This window comes from Rhagoletis zephyria, unplaced genomic scaffold (genome assembly GCF_001687245.7).
Source record: "Rhagoletis zephyria isolate East Lansing unplaced genomic scaffold, Rhagoletis_zephyria_1.1 Rzeph_scaffold_00355, whole genome shotgun sequence".
Classification (NCBI taxonomy): Eukaryota; Metazoa; Arthropoda; class Insecta; order Diptera; family Tephritidae; genus Rhagoletis; species Rhagoletis zephyria.
In genome coordinates this window covers 132968-156401 of record NW_016157439.1, presented here as the reverse complement: position 1 = coordinate 156401, position 23434 = coordinate 132968, and the positions used below count along the sequence as shown (strand labels likewise).

At 36.2% G+C, this 23434-nt stretch overlaps 1 protein-coding gene across 1 annotated transcript in view; it reads left to right on the top strand.

Moving 5' to 3' along the window:
• Window positions 1-23434, top strand: part of LOC108359212 (peroxidase-like) — a 250596-nt gene that overhangs the window by 107592 nt on the left and 119570 nt on the right. The window contains exon 4 of the mRNA XM_017610959.1: window positions 7973-8138. Coding sequence (XP_017466448.1) covers window positions 7973-8138 — 166 coding nt within the window. The remainder of the gene's footprint in view (window positions 1-7972; window positions 8139-23434) is intronic.

The following is a 23434-nucleotide window of genomic DNA, read 5'->3' as shown; positions in this document are numbered from 1 at the left end:
ATCAATGTGTGAGCGGCGATTAAGAGACAACAAGAGCGGCGACAATCAAGGGCGAAGCGACAGGATGCAGCAAAGAGAACGCCATGAAGAGGCGTAAACGACAGCGAATGTAATAGGCGCAGCGGAGCTCAATACCATTGAATTTAGCGAAGGAGAAATATTTCTTCAAACAGCAAAAGCTGTCGTTAGCGAAATAAACAACTGCAACAGCGTAATGACGGATTAATAATGGACAACGGTAGCCAGCGAACATACGAAAAATTAACCAGCGTTCTCAGCCTACCTACATGCGGATTTGAGAAAATGAAAATTTTGGCATTCGGTGACAAAAAACAAAATAAAAAAGCGACTAATTTTAAAGTTGTTGAGCTTTCACTGCAAAGCCAGTATAACGAAAAAGCGATTTTAGCGCCAAACATATGCGTAGATATTTTACCCGTGCCAAATATTAAAAACAAAAAATTTAAGCGCATAGCAGTAGGACTAGTGGACAATAAAATTAGCAATGTAAAATTAATAGAGGGTATTAACATTTCAATCGGACAAGACAGTTATTGGAAATTTAATACGGGCGAAACACGAATGATTTCCGACCACCTAGTGGCTGTGAGTACAAGGCCACCATGAGGAGCACAACGGCCAGAAGTTTACAATAACAAATTATGCAGAAGTTTGTGAGGAAACGTTTGACATAACGAAATTTTGGAACCTAGAGTCTGTTAGCATTAGTAGCAGCTCAGCGTGCGAAGACAATTTAACAAAAAGAACAATATCCCAAATAAAGAAATTAAATGGCCGTTATGTCGTAAACTTACCGTGGAAAAACTCTAGCGGAACGTTGCATAACAATAAAGACAGCACTTGGTAGATTACGTAGTTTAACAAATAAATTACTACAAAATAATGAAAAGCTAGTCGAGTACGATCTGCGTATGAGAGAACTATTACAAAGCGGTGTGGCAGAAAAAGTCAGTCAAGTATCAAGTGGCATGCGGGTTTATTATATGCCTCATAAGCCAGTGTATCGGGAGGATAAAACTACGACAAACACGCGAATAGTTTTTGACGCTTCTTCGAGCGAGCCGGGACTTATGTCTTTGAATGACCCTTTAAGCGCAGGCGACAATCTTATAGCTGATCTTACAAAAACTTTGCTGAGATTTCGGTCGAATGCTATAGCGGTGATAGCAGATATAGAAAAGACTTTCCTACAAATCTCAATAGCCGTGGAAGATCGTGACTCACATCGGTTTTTGTGGTATGAAACGGTGCCAAAAGAAAACGAGCAATTGCCAAAAATAGTCGAATATCGAATGGCGTGGGTGACATTTGGCACAACTTCGAGCCCATTCTTGCTATCAGCGACAATACAAAAACACCTTACTGTATCTGCGCAGCAATATGGTCGCATATGCGACAAGCTGAAGGAATCGTTTTATGTTGACGATTTAATAATAAGCGTGTCCAGTCACGAAGAAGCTAAGACAACCTTCGTTCAAGCAAATGAAATAATGGCAGCGGCGAAATTCAATTTGAGGAAATGGAATTCGAATGACGTTCAGCTACGAAAGTTCTTCAAAACCGAGGAAACAGAAGAATCGAAAAGCCAAAAAGCTTTAGGCATCAATTGGTATATAAGAAGCGATGAAATCAGCGTAGCAACGCGTATCTTCAAGCCTTAAGACCAACAAAGCGAAATGTCATGAGGGCTATGGCAAGAATTTATGGCCCATTGGGAATGTTAGGGCCCTTTACAGTACGAATAAAAATAGTTCTACAGAACATATGGAGAAAAAATATCAAGTGGGACCATACGCTAAGCGGAGACATATTGAGNCGCGTATCTTCAAGCCTTAAGACCAACAAAGCGAAATGTCATGAGGGCTATGGCAAGAATTTATGGCCCATTGGGAATGTTAGGGCCCTTTACAGTACGAATAAAAATAGTTCTATAGAACATATGGAGAAAAAATATCAAGTGGGACCATACGCTAAGCGGAGACATATTGAGTGAATTCCAATGCTGGCAAAAAGAGCTGAATTTCCTTGCTGAATTTAAAATGCAACGCGCGCGAGCGATGGAGTTAGAAACGAGCTTCACATATTCGCTGATGCTGGCCCGAAAGCCTACGGTGCTGTAGCGTACATACGACAAATTGCAGCGAGAGGAACTAATTTTGTATGTTCAAAAAATAGAGTGAGTCCCATAGAAAAGTCCAAGCGTAGCGGCGAGCTTACATTACCTAAGCTGGAGCTAACTGCAGCCTTAACAGCAACAAGACTAAAACAATTTCTAGTTGATGCACTCGACTTCGAAGTGCACTCAACGACCTTGTGGACTGACTCAGCTATTGCACTCAATTATATCAATGGACAAGGCAAGCAGATAAAGCCCTATGTAAAAGCGCGCGTGAACGAGATAATTAAGATTACAAATATATACGATTGGAGACATTGCCAAGGTAAAACAAATCCAGCTGATCTTTTAACACGAGGAGTGAAAGCTAAGGTGCTAGTCGATTCAACCGTATGGAAACATGGACCCATCTGGCTGGGAGAGATTGAGTCGAAATGGCCAGAGGAGTTCTTCGTCGACAAATCAACTAGCCTGCTGTTAAATGCGAGTGGAAAAATAAGCGCTCAGGAGCTGGAAACACTGCTAGTTGTAGGGAGCTTTAGCAAACTCAAGCGGCTCTTAAGAGTAACAGCGTACATATTACGATTCATACGAAACTTAAAAACAAACGCGGCGACTAGAAATCAGCAAAATACTACAAGGGGCGAAATCAGCGAGCGAACTAAATGAAGCAGAATCTTATTGAATTAAATATACCCAGCAGAGCGAGTGTAGGGAAGAAATTATGGCGTTGGAGCAACAGCGTTCGATACCATCGTATTCAAAAATCGGGTCATTGAACCCTGTTCTCGTTGATGGCATTTTGAGGCTCAACAGCAGACACCCGTCAAGCGATTATGGTAATTTTAGGCCAATAATTTTACCCAAAAATTCTCATTACAGCCAACTAGTTGTAAGCGAGGCGCATCAAACCGTACTTCATGGTGGCATCAATTCAGTGCTATGCCAAATACAAAAGAAATTTTGGATCGTGAAAGCGCGGCAGCTAATCAAAACGACTCTGCGGCATTGAATAATATGCAATAAACTGCATGGTAAGAGTGCTAACAAACCCTGGACTACATTACCAGCCGAGAGAGTATCAACGAGCCGGCCATTTGAAACAACTGGCGTTGACTTCGCGGGTCCACTTTACGCAAAGGCACACAACAACGGCGAACAGCGGAAAGTATACGTCATGCTACTGACGTGTGCCGCGATTCGAGCGGTTCATCTCGAACTAGTGGCAGATCTATCAACGAAAAGCTGCATTGATGTACTGCGACTATTTATGGCGAGACGAGGCGTTCCAGCGGTTATGATGTCGGACAATGCTAAAACTTTTAAGCGAGCAGGTCTTGAGCTCCAAAAATTTAACGACCTTATGGAAACCAGCGAAGTCCAAGAAATGGCGGCACACCAGAATATCTCATGGAGATTTTTTCCAGAGCGAGCCGCATGGTGGGGAGGATTTAGGGAGCGGCTTGTTAGAAGCGTCAAGAATTGCTTAAAGGCAGCAATCGGAAAAGCGAACCTAACGATAGATGACCTCACTACATTGCTAGCGGAAGTTGAAAGCATTGTCAATGCGAGGCCTTTAACTTATATCTCTAGCGACCAAAATGATTTGGAGCCACTTACTCCATCTCATTCCCTAACTAATTGGAAATCTTCTTTACTCCAAACAGATTTTAAAAGCGGTGGTTCATCAATAGCTAAAGCATGGCAGTTGCGCCAAACTTTAATTAAGAAATACTTGCAGAGGTGGCGTACCGAATACCTGCAAAAGCTGCGAACTATTCACCACAACAAAAGCGGGCCAGTTCGAAGCGTTAAAGTGGGTGATGTGGTATTAGTTCACGAAGACAACAAGCCTCGTTTGCTCTGGCGACTGGCGGTAATCATTCACGTTTACAAAGGAAGAGATGGCCGTGTTCGATCGTGCGATATTCGGGTACAAAACCAGCAGATACTGAAGCGGCCAATACAGTTGTTGTATCCGATGGAGATTGCATCTTCATTAGCCGGGGCCGAGGATGAAGAAAATTGATTATATCAATATTGGGTTAGCAACATTTGGTTAGCAACATTGTATTTAAAACAGTTAACTTTGACAGAGCTTAACTTAACGAAACTTGAACTTTGCATATACATAAGTACCTATTGTAACACTGAAAAATAAAAGATAAGTCAATATTAAATCGACCGCCGAGACCGTCATTACTCGGGACAAAACTCGTGTGTTTAATTATATTTTTACAACTAAAAGAGTACAATGATCCCTGTGGGGAAAATCTCTAGTTTTGAACTGGTGCGCTTCTAGTACATTTAGAACCACTACTAGTTCACGATAAATCTCTTTTGCATGCAAATGGCGAATTTAACACAGCGGTGTCATAGGTATTGGAAATTGTCCCCCGTTGCATTACCTTTTCTATAGTTCAGAACCAGTCCTCAATTCGACATATGGGATCTAGTTCGCTTTGCACCCTATTTTCTATAGTTTCGAACCAGTTGTAAACGAAAAAAGTAACAAGATGTTTTCTTTTTGTATTTGGTTTATTAAGTCAATGAAACAATAAGTTCTTATAGACTAGCTAACAATGTATAGTATATAAATTCAGGGCAACTTAATAAGTAATTAATGCTTAAAATAAGAAAACAGTAGATTCTTAAAACAGAAACGGCTTAATGAAAAGTCAATACAGCAATTCCTTTCTATTGAATTAAACTCAATTAAAGATCTAGTGATAGGTCCATTCAAAGCATAGTTGGATTTACAAGCATTAATAGAAAAAGTATAATGCCGCCGAAGATTTTTTACAGGAACATAGAATTTTATCAAATCCAACAATAGAGGACAATCAATGTTACCATTAACAATATCATAGATAAATGTGACTGCCGAAATTATTCTTCTACTTTGAAGAGTATGCAAATTTATGAGTTTACACCTTGAGGTATAAGGAGGAAGAGGTAATTCAAACTTAAGATGCGATAAGCAGTATTTCAGAAAAATTTTTGGGTTACCATGGTAGAAATTTTTAATTATTTGCAGCGAAATGTATTTTCAATCTGAAATCAGATTTTTTTGAATGAATGTAAATTAACCCTGCAGGNTCAGCCCAACTAGTTCACGTTCTATCCTTTTTCAATGTTAGCGACTGGTATTTTTAACATTGCGATGTCCTACGAGATGTCAATTGTCAGGCTATGCATCAGCATCTACTAGTAGAAATACTAGTAGCATCATACCAGTTGATGAGATAGTCTGCCAATTCATCCCCCATGAAAAGCATTAGTATGCCTTTTTGCTCGCGGCGCTCCAACAGTCACAATGTCCGGCAGGGCAAAGCACTTGCGTGATATGCCTGAGGTACCAGGTTCAAGCGCTGGCACAGGGGAAATTTTTTTATTTACTTTTTGTTTATAATATTCCTTTTATTTATATTTTGTATTTAGGTTTTTTTTTGGTTATTCAACTAGATTTTTAAGTTTGTTATTTATATTTAATTTAAATTGAAATAATTTTTCCTACTTACATTGATCTAACTTTAAAAATCTTAACCACCTCCAAGCGGCCTGCGAACCTGCGATCCCAGAACCAGAACCAGTAGTCTTCACGTGACGCCACAGCCGACATTTGTAAGAAAGGCAATTAATTAGGTTTTTTTTTTGGCTTTGGTAATTCAAAGGCAGATGTCGCTGAACGCTTAAGTTCTTCGAAAATGTGGAACTGGTATGCACATACTAGTTTATGAACTAGTAGTTTTTTTAACTGGTTTGGGTTTTCACTGCAGGGAAATTGTGCATTTGAAAACAAGTTTACATACCTTTGGCTGCAGCTGAATTTGCAGAGGTGCTGACTGTTATTGGTTATGTTCCAGAAGGTCCCATAATGTTAAGATGTTAACACAAATATTAGTTTTGTATTACCAAACTACTATGAAAAAGCATCTACGACGTGCAGACTGAAAGCGTATTTCAACGAAAAGCCCGCCAAGAAAAAATCTATTTAAAGTAAACAAGCCCCCGCTGCATCCCTTTTTCAGTAGTTTCGAACTAGTTCGAAATTCGCCAGATGAGATCTAGTTCATTCTGCATCCCTTTTACTATAGTTTTGAACCAGTTCTAAATTCGTCAATTTAGATATATATTTCAACCATTTTTTATTAAAAGTGCCACATATCGCTGCTTTTGAACTGGTGGCGATCTAGTTAATACCAGACTGGTTCGTTTTTTGCGATAAAGATCTAGTACGGAACTTAAATTTTGGTTCACCAGTTCGGGGTTACCCTATAGGGAAACCACCGCAATACACACAAGCAAAAGCATAAATAAAATACCAAATACAAGAAGGCCAAAGCACAAATACAATACCAAATACACACCTACCACAAAAAATTATTATTCCTTGTTTTTGCAAAACACTGAATAAGTTACAGCAGCAGCAGCGCCCGCGGAATGAACGCATACACATGTTATTAAACTACACTGCAGTCCAAACCAGTGAGAAAAAATACTAGTTCATTAACTAGTATGTGCCTACCAGTTCGTCAATTTCGAAGAACTTAGGCGATCAGCGACATCTGCCTTTGAATTGCAAAAGCCAAAAATAAAACGCAATTAAGTGCTTTTCTTACAAATGTCGGCTGTGTCGTCACGTGAATACTACTGGTTCTGGTTCTGAAACGCAGTTCGAGGCCGCTTGGAGGTGGTTAAGATTTTGAAAGTTAAATAAATGTAAGTAAAAATAATTTATTCAATTTATAAATAAATAACAAATTTGAAAATCTAATTGCATTGCAAAAAACATTTATTAAGAAATGCTTGTGCTATAAAAACAAAGAAATTAAACAAAAATATTTTTTTTATTAAATTTAAAAATTACAATAAACAGCATAAACAAAAAAATAAATTTATAAAAAATAAAAATAAAATAAAAAATAGAAAATAAAAAAATTTTCTCTGCGCCAGGATTTGAAACTGGGACCTCAGGCTTACCACGCGAGTGCTTTGCTCTGTCGGCTATTGTGACTGCTGGAGCATCGCGAGCAAAAAGGCACACTTATGCTTTTCACGGGGCATGAATTGGCAGACTATCTCATCAACTGGTATGATGCTACTAGTATTTATACTAGTAGATGCTGATGCTTAGCCTGACAATTGACATCTCGTAGGACATCGCAATGTTAAAAATACCAGTCGCTAACATTAAAAAGGATAGAACGTGAACTAGTTCGGCTGAAACGCAAACCGGTAGAATTCGAGTTCACAACTAGTAGCTTTCCCTGCAGGGTATGTACACCATTGAATTTTAGTTGACAATATTGTAAATTGAAATGAAATAGTGAAATTTGCTTCGTCACTGCAATACACAATCGCGTTGCTCCGCTTTTAAGCGCTCGGCGATAAAAATAAAAGCTATAATAAGGCGGGATCAGCTATTTCCACAAATGAAATTGCAATTTCACATTCAGCCTGAGTTGTCACAAATGGTGGTTTAATATTGGCAAATGTTCGATATGCTACAACAAAATCGATAACGATAAAAAGTGTTGCCACATCATAATTTAAGCTCTAACTCCATAACCTACTTATCGCGTGTTTCGACGCATTTATCTGATAGCGCAAAACAAATTGAATTCAAGGGGGAAAATCGCCAATAATCGCCAAAGGCGATTTCCTAAATTTTTACGCGCAAATATCCTAAAAACTCGCCGAATTGGCGCTCAATCACCAAATCTGGACACTCTGATTAAGACTATGCAAGCACAATGCTTTGCGCTCACGTTTAGCGTTTATGTACTAAATCTATGAGGAACTATTAACGGTTTTCTCTTCTTTATCCAACAGATTAATATCCTCAAGACGAAATTTCAATCAAACTATGCGATTAAGTGATCATTTTGAACGACCTGAAAATTTAAATTTGCTGTGGGATAATGATAACTTTGACTCACTTATTCGTGGCTTAACAACACAATTACAAAAGCGTCCCGACAGTAACATAGATAAAGAGGTATGTTTTACATTCATTTATATACATACATACAAATATACATACATATATATGTTACCGGCCAAACCCGATCTTAGGACAAAAGAGGTTTTCCTAGACTAAACTAGATCTACCTATATTTAATATATCCGTCCAATACGGAAACAAGTTGGGCGCAACAATATTGTGGACTGCGTACCTGGAGTTGAACTGATGAGGGTTATTTTTTTGAAGCGCGGAAAGTGCGGATCTAGTTTAGTCTAGGAAAAACTAGTTTGTGATAAGATCGGGTTTGGCCGGTAACATATATGTACATATATACCAGTGTACACAATCCCATTAATTTACGTTTTCAACGCAATTTGCCACAGAGCGAGGGTGAGTTCGAAGCGACGTCGTTACGGCGCACTAAGGGACTACAGTGGCCAAAAGTAGTAAAAACGGATTAGCGAATTCTGAAAAAGTAATTACGCAGATGCATAGCAAAATATTCAGCTAATCCAAACCAAAAATAATTTTGGATAAAATTGTATATTGGCAATCATGACACGAGCTTTAAAGTAAGAACAATGTGTAAGAAAAAATTTTAATTCTTTCGCAAGTAATTTGAATTAATTTTTCCACTTGTACGCATATATAAAAATCCAATCTGATTCATGAATAGCTTTTGAATATACCTATGGTCAAACATTGCTTTAAATTTTTATAAAACTTTTGGAATGTATAAAACAGTTTACCTTGAAATTCTACATAATTTTGTGAGTGTAAAATTTTTGAGTGCTTACTTTAAAATGGAATATTTAAAAAGGACCTAGTAAACGAGCTAAATTATATTTAGGACCAGTTTACATTAAGTATGCGTGTCATATCTCAAATAGTTCCAGCTGCGAGGAACTGCGAGCTCAGCTTCTATTTTTCCTTTTATAGACCCACCTCCTAAAAAAATTATGGAATTTTTATTTTAGAGCTGAAAGGAAAGACTCTGATGTGTACATAAAATAAATAATATGCAATATAAAGTGGAAATCTTAGGTGTAGATATTAATGACTCGCCAATCTATTAATCACAATCAACATTTAGCCAAAAATGGACGCTTCTCTGGACGAGACCCGTTTTCGATGGCAAGAGCCCTGCTTGCCTTAGCTCAGCTTTTGTTGTATAAAATGTAGGTAAAATTTAAAGTTTCAGTGTAAAAACATATCGTGCACATAATTTAGTATGCAGGTATTGTAAATGTTTTCGTTTTGTAATTTTTAAAATGAAGAAGTAGGAACTTCTTTAGAAATAAAATAAATGTGCCTGTTCATTTTCTCCAAAATTCATAAAACTTAGTACTTGGAGCCAAAAAAAGTTGTGTAGGAGGTGGGCGCCGAACTAAGAAAAGTTGGAGCAGGGCACACCGAATTTAATCAAAAAAGATTTTTTTTAATTTGCGCCTGATTTTCTAGAAATACTGGACGACAATGTAAACCCATTTTTGACCCTTCGTTAAAAAAAATGTTTTGCCGGGGAGAAAAGATGTATTTTGGTCTAAAAATTAGCTGTTAAAAATTTTATTCGAATATGAAAACTCTAAGTACTTGCGCGTTGCATTTGAAAATTTAGAAAATCATATGCATTCAGGGCAAACAGTTTTTAACAAAATACTTGAAAATCGTGTATTTTATTGTAATTTTCTATGTAAAATAACTCACAGAATCTGAATAAAAATTACACCGGAAAGCTGCAAACTTTTGTACTTATTTTTATGCTATATAAAAGCTTATTTAATTTCAAAGTCTATAGATCCAAATCTTTTGCAAATCGATTGGAAAATAGGAAAGTTATAGCAAATTTAGTAAATGGTATTGGATTCAAGCAACGTATCGATACTGTACAGCAAATTTGATCATAAAATCAATTAAAATATCATTCCATTGGCATGTTGCATACATCGCAATTAGAAAAACAGCTGACAAAAGTTTTGTTTTATTTTGTAATAGTTTGTAACAACTGTTTCGAATTGTTATGCCTTGGCTGGCAAAAAAGTTGATAAAATAGAATAAATGGAGATAGCAAAACAGTGGACTTTTAGATAAAGTTCGAAGTTTCTGCGGGAGAAACTTATATTTGTAAATATTTTCCCCCAAAATAAAAACTAGTTTACCTGAATGCATATGGTTTTCTAGATTTGCAAATGCAACGCGTAAGTACTAAGAGTTATCATTAAACCCGAGCGCACTTGTGCACAAAGGTACATTAATTTTGTTCACATAACGGTTGTTTGTAACAGCCAAGACGAATCGAGATAGATATAGACAAATGTATACATAAATGATCAGAATGAAAAGAGAAATCGATTAAGCGGTGACTGTCTGCCCGTCCGTCCGTGTACACGATAACTCGAGCAAAAATGGAGATATCTCAACGAAATTTGGTATATAGGTTTCTATTGATCCAAAGTAGGTTAGTGNAGATAATTCACTCAAAATTGATATTTACAATAATTTTCATTGAAAAATAAAAATATTATAAATTTTTGGAAAATGGGCGTAGCCACACCCACTTATGGTTACATGTGTATATATTGGTAACCGCTGCACCAATTTCTTCCAGTTGTTGGCCTTGGTACAGCATACCAAATGGCCGAAAATTTTTAAAATCGAACAATAACCACGCCCACATCCCATATAGCGGTAATTTAGAGAAATGCAAAATCTTCGATAAATCAGTAAATATTAAAGCTAATTTATTCAAAATTGATGCTTGCAACAATTCCTTACCCAGAAATACGCTTGTGGTAAAATTTTGGAAAATGGGCGTTGCACCGCCCACTTATGATCACATATATGTATATCGGTAACCGTTCTACCAATTTGTACCAAACTCGGTATATTATTGTGCTTGCCACATAAAAGTAAAACGTTGAAAATTATTGAAATCGGACTGAAATTAAGGCCGCGGTTTATATAACGGTAAATTTCAGAAATGCTTGAAACTGCAATATTTCGAAATATAAGGACGCTAATTTACTCAAAATTGATACACCCGGCTTACCATCTAGCGGCAGGGTTTGGAAAGGGGAAAAAATATATATTTTATACTTGCGCCGGGTATTTAATGTTCGGCTCCTCCCGAACTTAGACTTTCTTACATGTATTCGAATAAAATTTTACACAGCTTATTTTTGGACCAAAAGACATCTTTCTCCGCCCGGCAAACAGTATGTATAAAAAAAAGTTGAAATAATGAACGGTCTAATGTACATATGTATATTAGGGTGGCCCAAAAATACATAGGAAAATAAACTTTTTTGATTTTTCCTGCTGCCACCCCCAGAACTGAAGAATATCAAAAATAAGGTGACACGTATTTTTTTACTTTGAAATGTGGTAATATTTACCCGTGCCGCCGAGACTTTGAATTTTCCCATGTATTTTACAAGGGGAAAATATATTTTTTCGTAGAATTGCTATAAAATCGTAAAAAAAAAATTGTTTATCCCTTCAGAAGTCTTCAAAAAATAACAATATGATGCTTATTTAACTTAAAAGTATTACTAAATGTGTTTTAATAACCGATAATCCTATCTGTTATATACCAAAATGAGTTATTAACCGACTTCCAAAAAANTTTTTTTTTTTTTTTTTTATGTATGTTACCGCATGACTTTGCACCACGTCAACCGATTTCAATAATTCTTTTTGCAACGGAAAGGTAGTGTCTCAGAGGTGGTCCCATACTAAATTGGTTTTGATCCGATCATTGGATCATGAAATATATAGATATATATATATTTTTTTTAAGTCGGTTTTTTTTTGCTAAAAATTACTTATTTTATGTTTTCATAACCGCATCACGCACGAGCAGCTCAAAGGATGAGTTAATTTTTTTTTTGCATTCTACTCGATTTTTTAGTGGTTGTGTGAAAACATCAAGGCGCACGCCACAAATTGGAGGAGAAGCTCGGCCAAACACTAACATATGTGTAAGCGCCAATCTATTATTATTATTATTATTATGTGGTAAAAAATTAAAAAAGGTTGCCATATATTTGAAAATTTAAAATTATTTAAAGGCTTAATAAAATAATTTAATTTCTTTATCAAAACTAAAAGTGTTCGAAGAGATCTATAAAATACAACAACGGTTATTAAAAATTTAAAGTTACTTAATACCACAATATGGGTATCAAATGGAAGGTTTATGCACTCTCATCAAAGGTTTTCGAAAACACATACTTAAATTCACAGATGTTCTATAATAAAATTTGTTTAAATCATTCTGCATGCGGTTAAGTAAAATATGAGTTTCAAGCAAAAGATGTTAGAATAAAGCTTTAACCCCTACACATTTCTGGATAGAGTGCGATACATCGTCGCTACCATACCAAGCTATCAAATGTGCAAAAATGCATATTGCGTTATTTCACTTAACTTACATAATTACCTCATCTTAATTAACAGATGGGTGGCAACCCTATTTAAAAACATGTTAGTCCAAAGCTTGTGCGTACACCTTTCATGTGATACCCATATTGTGGTATTAAGTAAGCTTCAATTTTTTAACCGTTGTTGTATTTTTTAGAAAGGTTGCAACCCCGTACAAAAATGTTTTTAAATCTCTTCAACGGCTTTTAATTTTTATGAAGAAATTTAACAATTTTATTTAGCCTTTAAATAATTTAAATTTTAAAATATCTGGCCCTGTTTTTCAAAAATTTTACCACTTACCCACAGAAATGATCGAGTAGAAGCAAAAAAAAAAAAAAATTAACACATCCATTGAGCTTTTCGTGCGTGATGTAGTTATGAAAACATAAATTAACTTATTTTGGTATATAACAGATAGGAATATCGGTTATTAAAACACACTTAGTAACATTTTTAAGTTAAATAAGCATCATATTGTTATTGTTTGAAGTCTTCTGAAGGTAGTCTTCGGTAGTCTTATTCGATCCAAAAACATTTATTTTTAATGAAATTATAGCAATTTTACGTAAAAATGTATTTCCCCATGTAAAATAGATGGGAAACTTCAAAGCCCTGGCGGCACGGGTAAATATTTATCGATTTCAAAATAAAAAAATACCTGTTTCCTGTTTTTTGATATTCTTCAGATCTGAGGAGTGGCTGGAAGAAAAAAATTTCGGTATGGTTTCCACTCGCCCGATAGATGTACTATTGTGAATGAAAGTGGTATTTGTTGACTATTTATTGTGAATTTAAATGAAAGAGCTGTTCTTCTCTAGCTAAAATATTTTCAAAGCGAACTTAAGAAAGAACTTAAAAGTCGCGAAAATTACCATAAGTCATAAGAAATTAAGAAAAAACATGTTTCCTTCAACCTCAGTTGCGTTTTATATAAATTCAAATGAATTAATTGATGAGGCTACAGTAAGAAGGCAATTGAAAGATGCTTCCAATCCTTTGGAGATGAACTTGATAATGTAAGTAAATGGAAAAACTTTTATTCGTTAATTATTAAAAACAATCCTTTAGATTTCAGAGAAACTTTCGACTATAGAAAGAAGCTGTTATATGCATACATACCCAGGCGGAAAATGTAATGTGTAGTAATCGAAAGAATAATCAGTAAAACAACCCTTTTCACATTCGAAAATGTATTTTTTTTCACAGGGCGATGTTTTAAGAAAAGCGGGGCATTTGATTTTGCATTACCTAGTATCGAGAAATGAATGTGTTTTAATATGTGACTAGGCGAAGCATCGCAGTGAGCAGACGTGCTTTCTTAAGCTCTGCACTTTTTACACTATATTTTTTGTGTTTTTTGCGTTATAAGCAATAATCTGCATTCATCTGAATTGTATTGTCGCGTGCTATTGCCTGTGTTATTGTGTGTTTGCTTCAAAAGCTGTGTGCAGAAAAACGCTTGAAGTAGCAAGCTGCTTCCCTGCCTTTGTACCTGGTGAGTGATGTCTCCCCCTTCCACGGTATCTCTTAAGCGCCGCTCAAGTAAAGGCTCCCCTCACGCGGCTAACAAAACCGCGAAGTTAGATGAGAGCATCGTTCTATCTACGGTACTTTCAACGCTAAGGGACTTAGAAGACAAAGTGCAGAGTCAAACTGAAAAGCTGTAATCGATATTTGATGGTCTCTCATCCAGACTGGCGGACATCGAGAATAAGCTGACAAAGCGGATAGACGAAGAAATAGCGCTATTGACAACAAATCGGCAGAGTCTGCCGCTCAAATTGCATCGCTGGAAATAAGTGTACGTTCTCTTGAAAATAAACTGAGCTTGCTGGGCAAGCAACTAGAGAGTCAGCAAGAGAAGGGAAATCTTGGTTTTAGCGCGGACACTGTTATTTTTGGCTTGCCGCATATTGAAGGCGAAAATCTCAAGAGCGATTTTTTAGCGCCTCAAATAAGGGACATTTTCCGGACTAAGTCGCGCTCAAACCAAAGCGAAAGTGGAGCGGTCATAGTGAAATTCCACTCATTAATAGATCGAAACCGCACCTTAAGCGCATTCAGAGATTACCGGAAGAGTACGAAGCAGCAAATTTCTCTTAGCGCCATCGGATTTGAGAGGCGATTTGCAATTTATGAAAGCCTCACAGTTAACAACAGAAAACTTCTGCAAGAGGCGATTAAGCTGAGACGCGCTGGTAAGCTGACATCTGTTTTTACTCTGCGGGGCGCTGTTTATATAAGAAAGGGGAAAGAGCTTGCAGCGAAGAAAATTGAAAATCAGCCTGAACTTCAGAGTTTCCGCGATGCCTGTTCTGATCTCTAGCTTTAGTGTACTCATTTTCATGTTGTGTTATAAATTCTTTATTTATTATATATTGATGGTCTCTTTAGTTTTCGTAAAGTTCAATTCTCTTTTTATTAATCTCTTTAACTTGCTTTTGTTTGGTTGCCTGTATGTTATGTGTTCTAATTTATGGCTGTTAAAAGTAATTTAAATGTTTGTAGTCTAGCGATGTTAAATGTTTTATGTAGACGTTATGATGGACTCAACGTTGTGCATTTCAATACACGGAGCCTTAACTCTGTTAAAATTGATGTTGTTAGATATATTTTTTAATGTTCATCCATTGATGTGATTTGTGTTTCTGAAACTTGGTTTCTTAATGATGTAAGTGACGTGCGCTATAGTTTGAGAAATTATAATCTAATCCGAAATGACCGGTTAGGGAAAAGGGGTGGAGGTGTGGCTATATATTACAAGAGCCACTTAAACGCTGGGCTTGTATGTAAATCTAAAGGAAGTGGCGTTGAATACCTTTTTGTTGAATTGTTCAACTCATCTGCAAAAGTTTTAGTTTCCTGTGTATACAACCCACATAAGTCTAATTGTCTGTCATCTTTTTTCGAAGCTCTGTCGTCTTCGGTCTTAGATTACATGAATATAATAATATGTGGGGATTTCAACATTAATCTGCTTTCTCGTGATTCATCTAATCTTACTGATGCTATAGCCGGAGTTGGTCTCTCTCTCGTTAATACGACGGTACCTACTCGGTTTGAGAATAACTCTAACCCTAGCCTGCTTGACTATTTCATTGTTTCTGACCCAACTATAGTTTTAAATTTTGACCAGTTATCCTTCATTTCTGACCATGATCTTATATTTTGTGCCGTTGATATTGATTTCGAACGTCCTAGGAGCGGTAATACTTTTATGTTTAGGGACTATAAACGATTGAATACTGACTCTCTGTTTTCTCATCTCTCATGTATAGACTGGAGTGATTGTTGGCGTCTTGTTACTGTTAATGACAAGCTAAGCTTCCTTAATGGTCATCTTTTAAATGCTTTTAATTTGTATGTTCCTGTCCGTGAAAGTAAAAATATGTCGATGTCTTATCCATGGTTTAATGAAAAAGTTCAAACAGCCATAAAAGCCAGAAATAAATTGCACACGGCATGGAAAAGAAATCCCACTGAACGGAATTGGTTATTATTTAAAAACGCAAGAAATAAGGCTACATATATAATCAGAATGGAAAAGCGAAAGTTTTTTACCTCGAAATTAGACCCCTCCCTCCCACCATTTGTCCTGTGGCGTAATATTAAAAATCTTCGTGTACGTGCGCGTAGTGTATCTGACTGTAAATTACACGTTGATGTCTTAAATAGTACTTTTATAAAATGTCCTTCTGTTGTCCATCAAAATCAATTTGTTCCTCTAACCGCTGCTAAATTCGCAGGTTCCTTGTTTAATTTTGTCCTAGTCTCTGAATGTGATATCATAAGATGTGTTCTGAATATTAAGTCAAATGCAATTAGAGAGGACGGCCTGCCTATTAAGATTGCCTTGCCTTATATCATTAGTACTCTTACGCATGTTATTAACCATTGCATTACAACTTCTTGTTACCCAGACGTGTGGAAAATTGCGTGTGTGCGACCGGTCGCAAAGAAATTATCTGCTAGTGAACCTAGTGATTTTCGGCCTATTAGCATTTTGCCAGCAATTTCTAAGGCCTTTGAGTCATTATTAGCTGAGCAAATTAGCGTGCATATTCATAAATATAATTTTATTTCTCCTTTTCAATCGGGATTTAGGGCAAAATATAGTTGCTCAACGGCCATGCTCAAAGTTCTTGACGATATTAGGTTGCCGTTTGACAAGAACCAGCTAACTTTGCTTTGTCTACTGGAATTTTCAAAAGCGTTTGACTCGGTAAACTATTCAATATTATGTCATAAGCTTAAATGCTATTATGGGTTTGATGAAAACTCATTAAAGCTTCTGAAGAACTATCTTACAGACAGACATCAACGCGTTAGGGTTGGTACGAATACCTCGAAACCTGAAAAGCTTACGTCAGGAGTTCCCCAAGGGTCAATTCTAGGGCCTCTCTTATTTAGCTTGTTTATCAATGACATTTTTCGTGTTTGCCAGTTTGCAAGAATGAATGCTTATGCGGATGACATCCAGCTATATCTTTCAAATAATTTTGAAAATCAAGATTTAATAATTCGTCAACTTAACCATGATCTATCTGCCATTGAGCAGTGGTCTAAGATAAATGGTCTTTGCCTTAACTCGGGAAAGTCTTTCCTTTTGCCAATCGCCAAGAAGAAGCTTGACATTACAACAATACCCCAGATAGTTCTAGGAAATAAACCTATAGAATATGTAAATAAAATAACAAACCTGGGATTTGTTACTAATTCGAGCTTAAGTTGCAAGGATCATATAAATTCTGTTGTTTCCAAAGCTTATGGTGCGCTAAGAAACTTACATACGTCAAACTGCGGAATTTACTCCAGTAGGCACAAGACGGCAGTTAGTAATTCAACTTATAGTTCCTATTATTACCTACTCCGAGCTGGTTTATAATAAGCTAGACTCTGCATCGGTTCATAAGATCAGTGTAGTATTCAATCATGTAACTCGGTATGTGTACAGATTAAAAAAGTTTGATCACATATCGAAATGGAAGGCAAGTCTGTTAGGATGTGAAATTCAGGACTAATTAAAGGCAAGAAGCTGTATTTTTCTGTTCCGGTTAATCTCTACCAAGACGCCCTTCTACCTCTATGAGAAGTTAATATTCCCAACGTCTGAGCGCTCAAATCACGTTATTGTACCCAACTATAACTTTATAACATCGACTATTTTATCAGTGGTATTAGAACGTGGAATTCTATTCCACTCATAACAAGAGGCAGCTTAAACAAAAGTAACTTTAAAAAAATCATATATTCTCATTTCTCTAATTAACTGGAACGACCATCAACATTAGTTTAAGTCCTTATATTTTATATTTTATTTAATATTTATATATTTATGTTAATTTTGTAATAGTTTATGTGTTATTAATTTCAATTAATGCGAATTTTTGTTGTGCTAAAAAAGAAGAAAATTCTTATTGTACTAATGGTTCTTGTTTAACAAATGAAAATGAAATGAATATGAAATTTTTGGAACTTTTTGAATACATTAGAATGCTGATTACATAGTTAGCGGTAATATAATCGAGAGCATTATATTATTTAACACGCATGTAATGCATAACTACTTTTCCGACTGGGTATGTTCTAACATAGGGAGAGAACGAGTTGCGCCCACGTAAAAAACGCATCCATACCAAATATATTAAAGGTTTTCACAACTCTGAGATTTTTTGCTCATGGATCATATCAACATAGTGTTGCAATGAGGCGTTACTTGGATTACCCGAACCTAACGTTTCTAATGTGTTAACAAAAATGTGCGTACTTCAAACCGAATTCATCAATAAACCAGTGCTCGGAAATTTGAACCTTTGTTTTAAATTAAACTTCAATCCTTTAAATACACATGTATGTTAAAGTTTTTAGACTCGGGTCACGCGTTTGGATGCAACAATCCAAAATCATTGTACAAATAACCAAACCGTAACCTTTGAAGAAGCAACACGCTCAACTTTATGTTTTGTGTTCGCAATTTTTTGCAGTATTCTGTTCAAATCGTTTCTATAATTGAATGTTACTAGCGTACCCGGGAACTTCGTCTCGCCCAAAATTTATTTTATGTTGGAAAATTTTTGTACAATACCTTAACCAACTTCCTGTGGCACATTTATCTGCTCTGATTATGGTTTGTTGGTCGTCAGAAGGCAATGGTGCGGCATTTCAAAGTAACTGGACATTCACGGAACTTCTTCTTAAGTTGCAATGCAGATCGGGATTTCGGTTGTTAGGGAGCTAGTTCCTCCTGAAGTCGTCCTGCATGCATTCGCTGCGCATTCACTCAAAGCTGTTTATTAACTTGAGCGCGTTGCTGAGGATTGTGAAGTGCACTGCTAATCGCCAATCTTTGTAAATTGCGGTTGCGTGAGCCAATGTTTCATATTCAGCCTTATCCTGAGTTTCGCCCAAAAACAAATCACTCCAAACTTTTTCATCCACCCATAGTAAAAACATGGAAACGAAAATTGAAAAGTGAACCGGGAAGAGGAAAATTAAACTCATGATACGGCTGATTCTGATCGGCAAATGGTCTACGGACACTGAAAGTACAACACCGATGAATTCAAACTATCTTCGAAGCAATCGAACCATATTTGCAAAAGAAATGTACGCGGCAAATATTTTCAATCAGCCTTATCGGGGGTTTGGCTCGAAAAAAAAATTCTTTTTCATCCGCCCGGAAACGAAAAGTGAACCGGTTCGAGGAAAAGGAAACTCATGACAGGGCTGATTTTATATTTTTAATCAAAATTCTATCATACAGTTACCCTAACCTAACCTAACCTACATAATTGTTTAGCGTTTAGTACAATTTAAAGAAATAAAAAAAAATCGCTTACAAAATCCATGGAAAATCAATTTTCCGTAATTTTCTATTCAGAAATTGTTTTAAGTTTTCCTTGGGTAGAGACAAGCACAACAAAAAAGGCAGCTCACATAGGACAATCCTATGCTCGGTATTACGTAAGTAACTTTGTTGTACACATATACTAGCTTACACCCGCGGGTTTGACCCCACGTTTTTATAAAAATATGAAAAATAATATAATGATGTTATATTTTATTTCTGTGCCTTGTTATAGCTCGTTATTTTTCAAGCGAGTTAAGGTTAGGCCGTTTAAAACTATGAAATTATAACATCTGTGCGCTAGGCATACGAAAGATATCAATCCCTCTAAGTTTACCTTAAAATGGTTCCAAGGGATACAACGTATGAACCATATTTGCAAAAGAAATGTACGCGGCAAATATTTTCAATCAGCCTTATCGGGGGTTTGGCTCGAAAAAAAAAATTATTTTTCATCCGCCCGGAAACGAAAAGTGAACCGGTTCGAGGAAAAGGAAACTCATGATAGGGCTGATTTTATATTTTTAATCAAAATTCTATCATACAGTTACCCTAACCTAACCTAACCTACATAATTGTTTAGCGTTTTGTACAATTTAGAGAAATAAAAAAAAAATCGCTACAAAATCCATGGAAAATCAATTTTCCGTAATTTTCTATTCAGAAATTGTTTTAAGTTTTCCTTGGGTAGAGACAAACACAACAAAAAAGGCAGCTCACATAGGACAATCCTATGCTCGGTATTAAGTAAGTAACTTTGTTGTATACATATACTAGCTTACACCCGCGGGTTTGACCCCACGTTTTTATACAAATATGAAAAATAATATAATGATGTTATATTTTATTTCTGTGCCTTGTTATAGCTCGTTATTTTTCAAACGAGTTAAGGTTAGGCCGTTTAAAACTATGAAATTATAACATCTGTACGCTAGGCATACGAAAGATATCAATCCCTCTAAAATTACCTTAAAATGGTTCCAAGGGATACAACGCATGAACGTGTAACCGTCTTGGAGGTACCACGGCGGGTTCTAATATTTCCAATTCAAATTTAGTAACCTGGCCTTGATAAAATACCACTCCTCATTACTGTAGCAAATGCCTCAAGAGGTATGTATGCATCATGACAGCTTTACATTATAAATAAATAAATATATACTTATAAAATAAGTCTCCATAACAAATTTAAAATACTTCCAGAGATTTTATATCCTTCCAGAGATATGTATTAAGAAATTTTTAGTATGTATGGCCGGCCGCTGTGGTATAGTGGTAAGCAGTGCGCGCTTTCACTCATCAACACCTGGGTTCAAGCCCTGGTCAAAGCAGCATCACAAAAATAGAGAAAAAGGGTTTTTCTTAACAGCGGTCGTCCCTCGGCAGGAAATGGCAAACCCTTCGAGTGTATTTCTGCCATGAAAAACAGCTTCTCATAAAAATACAATTGCCGTTCGGAGTTGGCGTAAAACTGTAGGTCCCTCCGCTTTGTGTGACAACATCAAGGCGCACGCCACAAATCGGAGGAGAGGCTCGGCCAAACACTAACGTATGTGTAAGCGCCAATCTATTATTATTATTATTATTATTATGGGAGGCGACATACCTCGTTTTTTACTAACTCACATTTTTTCCATGAGCAATTGATACATTTTGTAAACACAACTCCATACCAAGTTGCAGTATTCTTCCACAAACACTTCCAGGGATATGTGGCAAGAAAAAGTCAATTTGTACAGAAAGTGCCACACCCCTTTTTCTTATAACCCTAATCTTCTTCCATGAATTTAGAATTGATTTTACATATCCCAGTACCAAGTACCAGTACTCTACCATGAACACCTCTACAGATATGCAGTATAAAACAGTAAATTTGTACGGGAGGTACCATGCCCCCTTTTCGAATAACGCAAATTTTTCTCCATGGGTATGGAATTAATTTTGTATTCACATCTCGGTGCCAAGTTCCAGTCCTCTACAATAAATACCTCCAGAGATATGCAGCACAGAAAAATCAATTTGCATGGGAGTTGCCACACCACCTTTTATAATAACTCTAATTTTTCTCCATGAGTATGGTATTAGTTTCACATAAATACATCCATATATACATACCAAGCTTGAGTACTTTACCCCAAACATTTGAAGAGGTATCCAATATGAAACTTTCAGTCAGTATGGGAGGTGCTACGCCTCTTTTCCAAAAACGTCAATTTTTCTCCGTGAGTATGAATATGATTTCACACAGTGTTGGCAAAATGTTATTCTGATTAACGATTAAAAATTAATGATTAAAATGTTTATCGCGTTTGACGATTAAAATTAATTAGTCGTAATCAACTGTTCGATTAATGATTAAATTTTTTTAATCGTTNAATCTTCTTCCATGAATTTAGAATTGATTTTACATATCCCAGTACCAAGTACCAGTACTCTACCATGAACACCTCTACAGATATGCAGTATAAAACAGTAAATTTGTACGGGAGGTACCATGCCCCCTTTTCGAATAACGCAAATTTTTCTCCATGGGTATGGAATTAATTTTGTATTCACATCTCGGTGCCAAGTTCCAGTCCTCTACAATAAATACCTCCAGAGATATGCAGCACAGAAAAATCAATTTGCATGGGAGTTGCCACACCACCTTTTATAATAACTCTAATTTTTCTCCATGAGTATGGTATTAGTTTCACATAAATACATCCATATATACATACCAAGCTTGAGTACTTTACCCCAAACATTTGAAGAGGTATCCAATATGAAACTTTCAGTCAGTATGGGAGGTGCTACGCCTCTTTTCCAAAAACGTCAATTTTTCTCCGTGAGTATGAATATGATTTCACACAGTGTTGGCAAAATGTTATTCTGATTAACGATTAAAAATTAATGATTAAAATGTTTATCGCGTTTGACGATTAAAATTAATTAGTCGTAATCAACTGTTCGATTAATGATTAAATTTTTTTAATCGTTAATCGCTGGCAGATCTTAATGAAAATGCACACAAAATTGCTCAGATTGACGAGAAAACCCGACTTAGCCATACCGGATTAACTTGCTTTGTGTGCACAGGAAAATTCCAGCATAAATTAATTAATCACCTAAAATTAAGAGTTAATGATTAAAAATTAATCTTTTTAAACGCGGTTACGGTTAACTGTTTAATCAGATTAAAATTAATCGTGATTAACTGTAATCAGCTTGAATTTAATCGAATTAGCTAATTGATTAAAAAATAATTCGATTAATGCCAACATTCATTTCACATACTTATCTCTGTACCAAGTTCCAGTTCTCTCCCACAAATACTTCCAGAGATATGTATGTAGAATGAAAATTCCAATTTGTATGGGACGGGCCATGAGTTATCTGAATTACTTTCAGTCTAAGACCATCCTTGCGAAATCCATAGTAAGTGTACCAAACTTCGTTCTGTTCGGGAAACCGGTTAAGGAAGTAGCCTACTTTTCAATCCAGGTCATAAACCATCTGTGAGCAAAATTTTATCTTCGAACAGGTGGCAATTTTTAAAAAAGTAGCCTATTTTCCAACGTAGGTCATAAGCTATTCCTGTGCCAAATTTCACGCGTTCAGTCGTTTCCGCGTATTTATTTCATTAAGCTTTTTTAACAGGTGGCAACTCTGTGTGTCGGCCGCTGTGGTGTAGTGGTAAGCAGTGCGCGCTTTCACTCCTCAGCACCTGGGTTCCAGCCCTGGTCAAAGCAACATCGCAAAAAAAAGTATCGAAAAAGGTTTTTTCTTAACAGCGCACAGTGGTCAATAAATGGAATTTAATGCTCATAATTCACTGGAGCCTTCATTTCTCAACCGACTTGATTAATTATTTTTTTAAATGAAAGCTATTAAAATTTGCAAGAGAATAGTTGAGCCCAATTTTCGAATTTTTATTTGTTTGTATTAAATTTTTTAGTGCAAAGTGCAGAAATTGCGCCAATTTTGAAGAATACCGATTCCCCTGTTCCAGCTAATAAAAGTTTCATAATAAAAACTAGTTAAAAACAATTGTAGGGTTCTCCTAAAACAAAAAAAA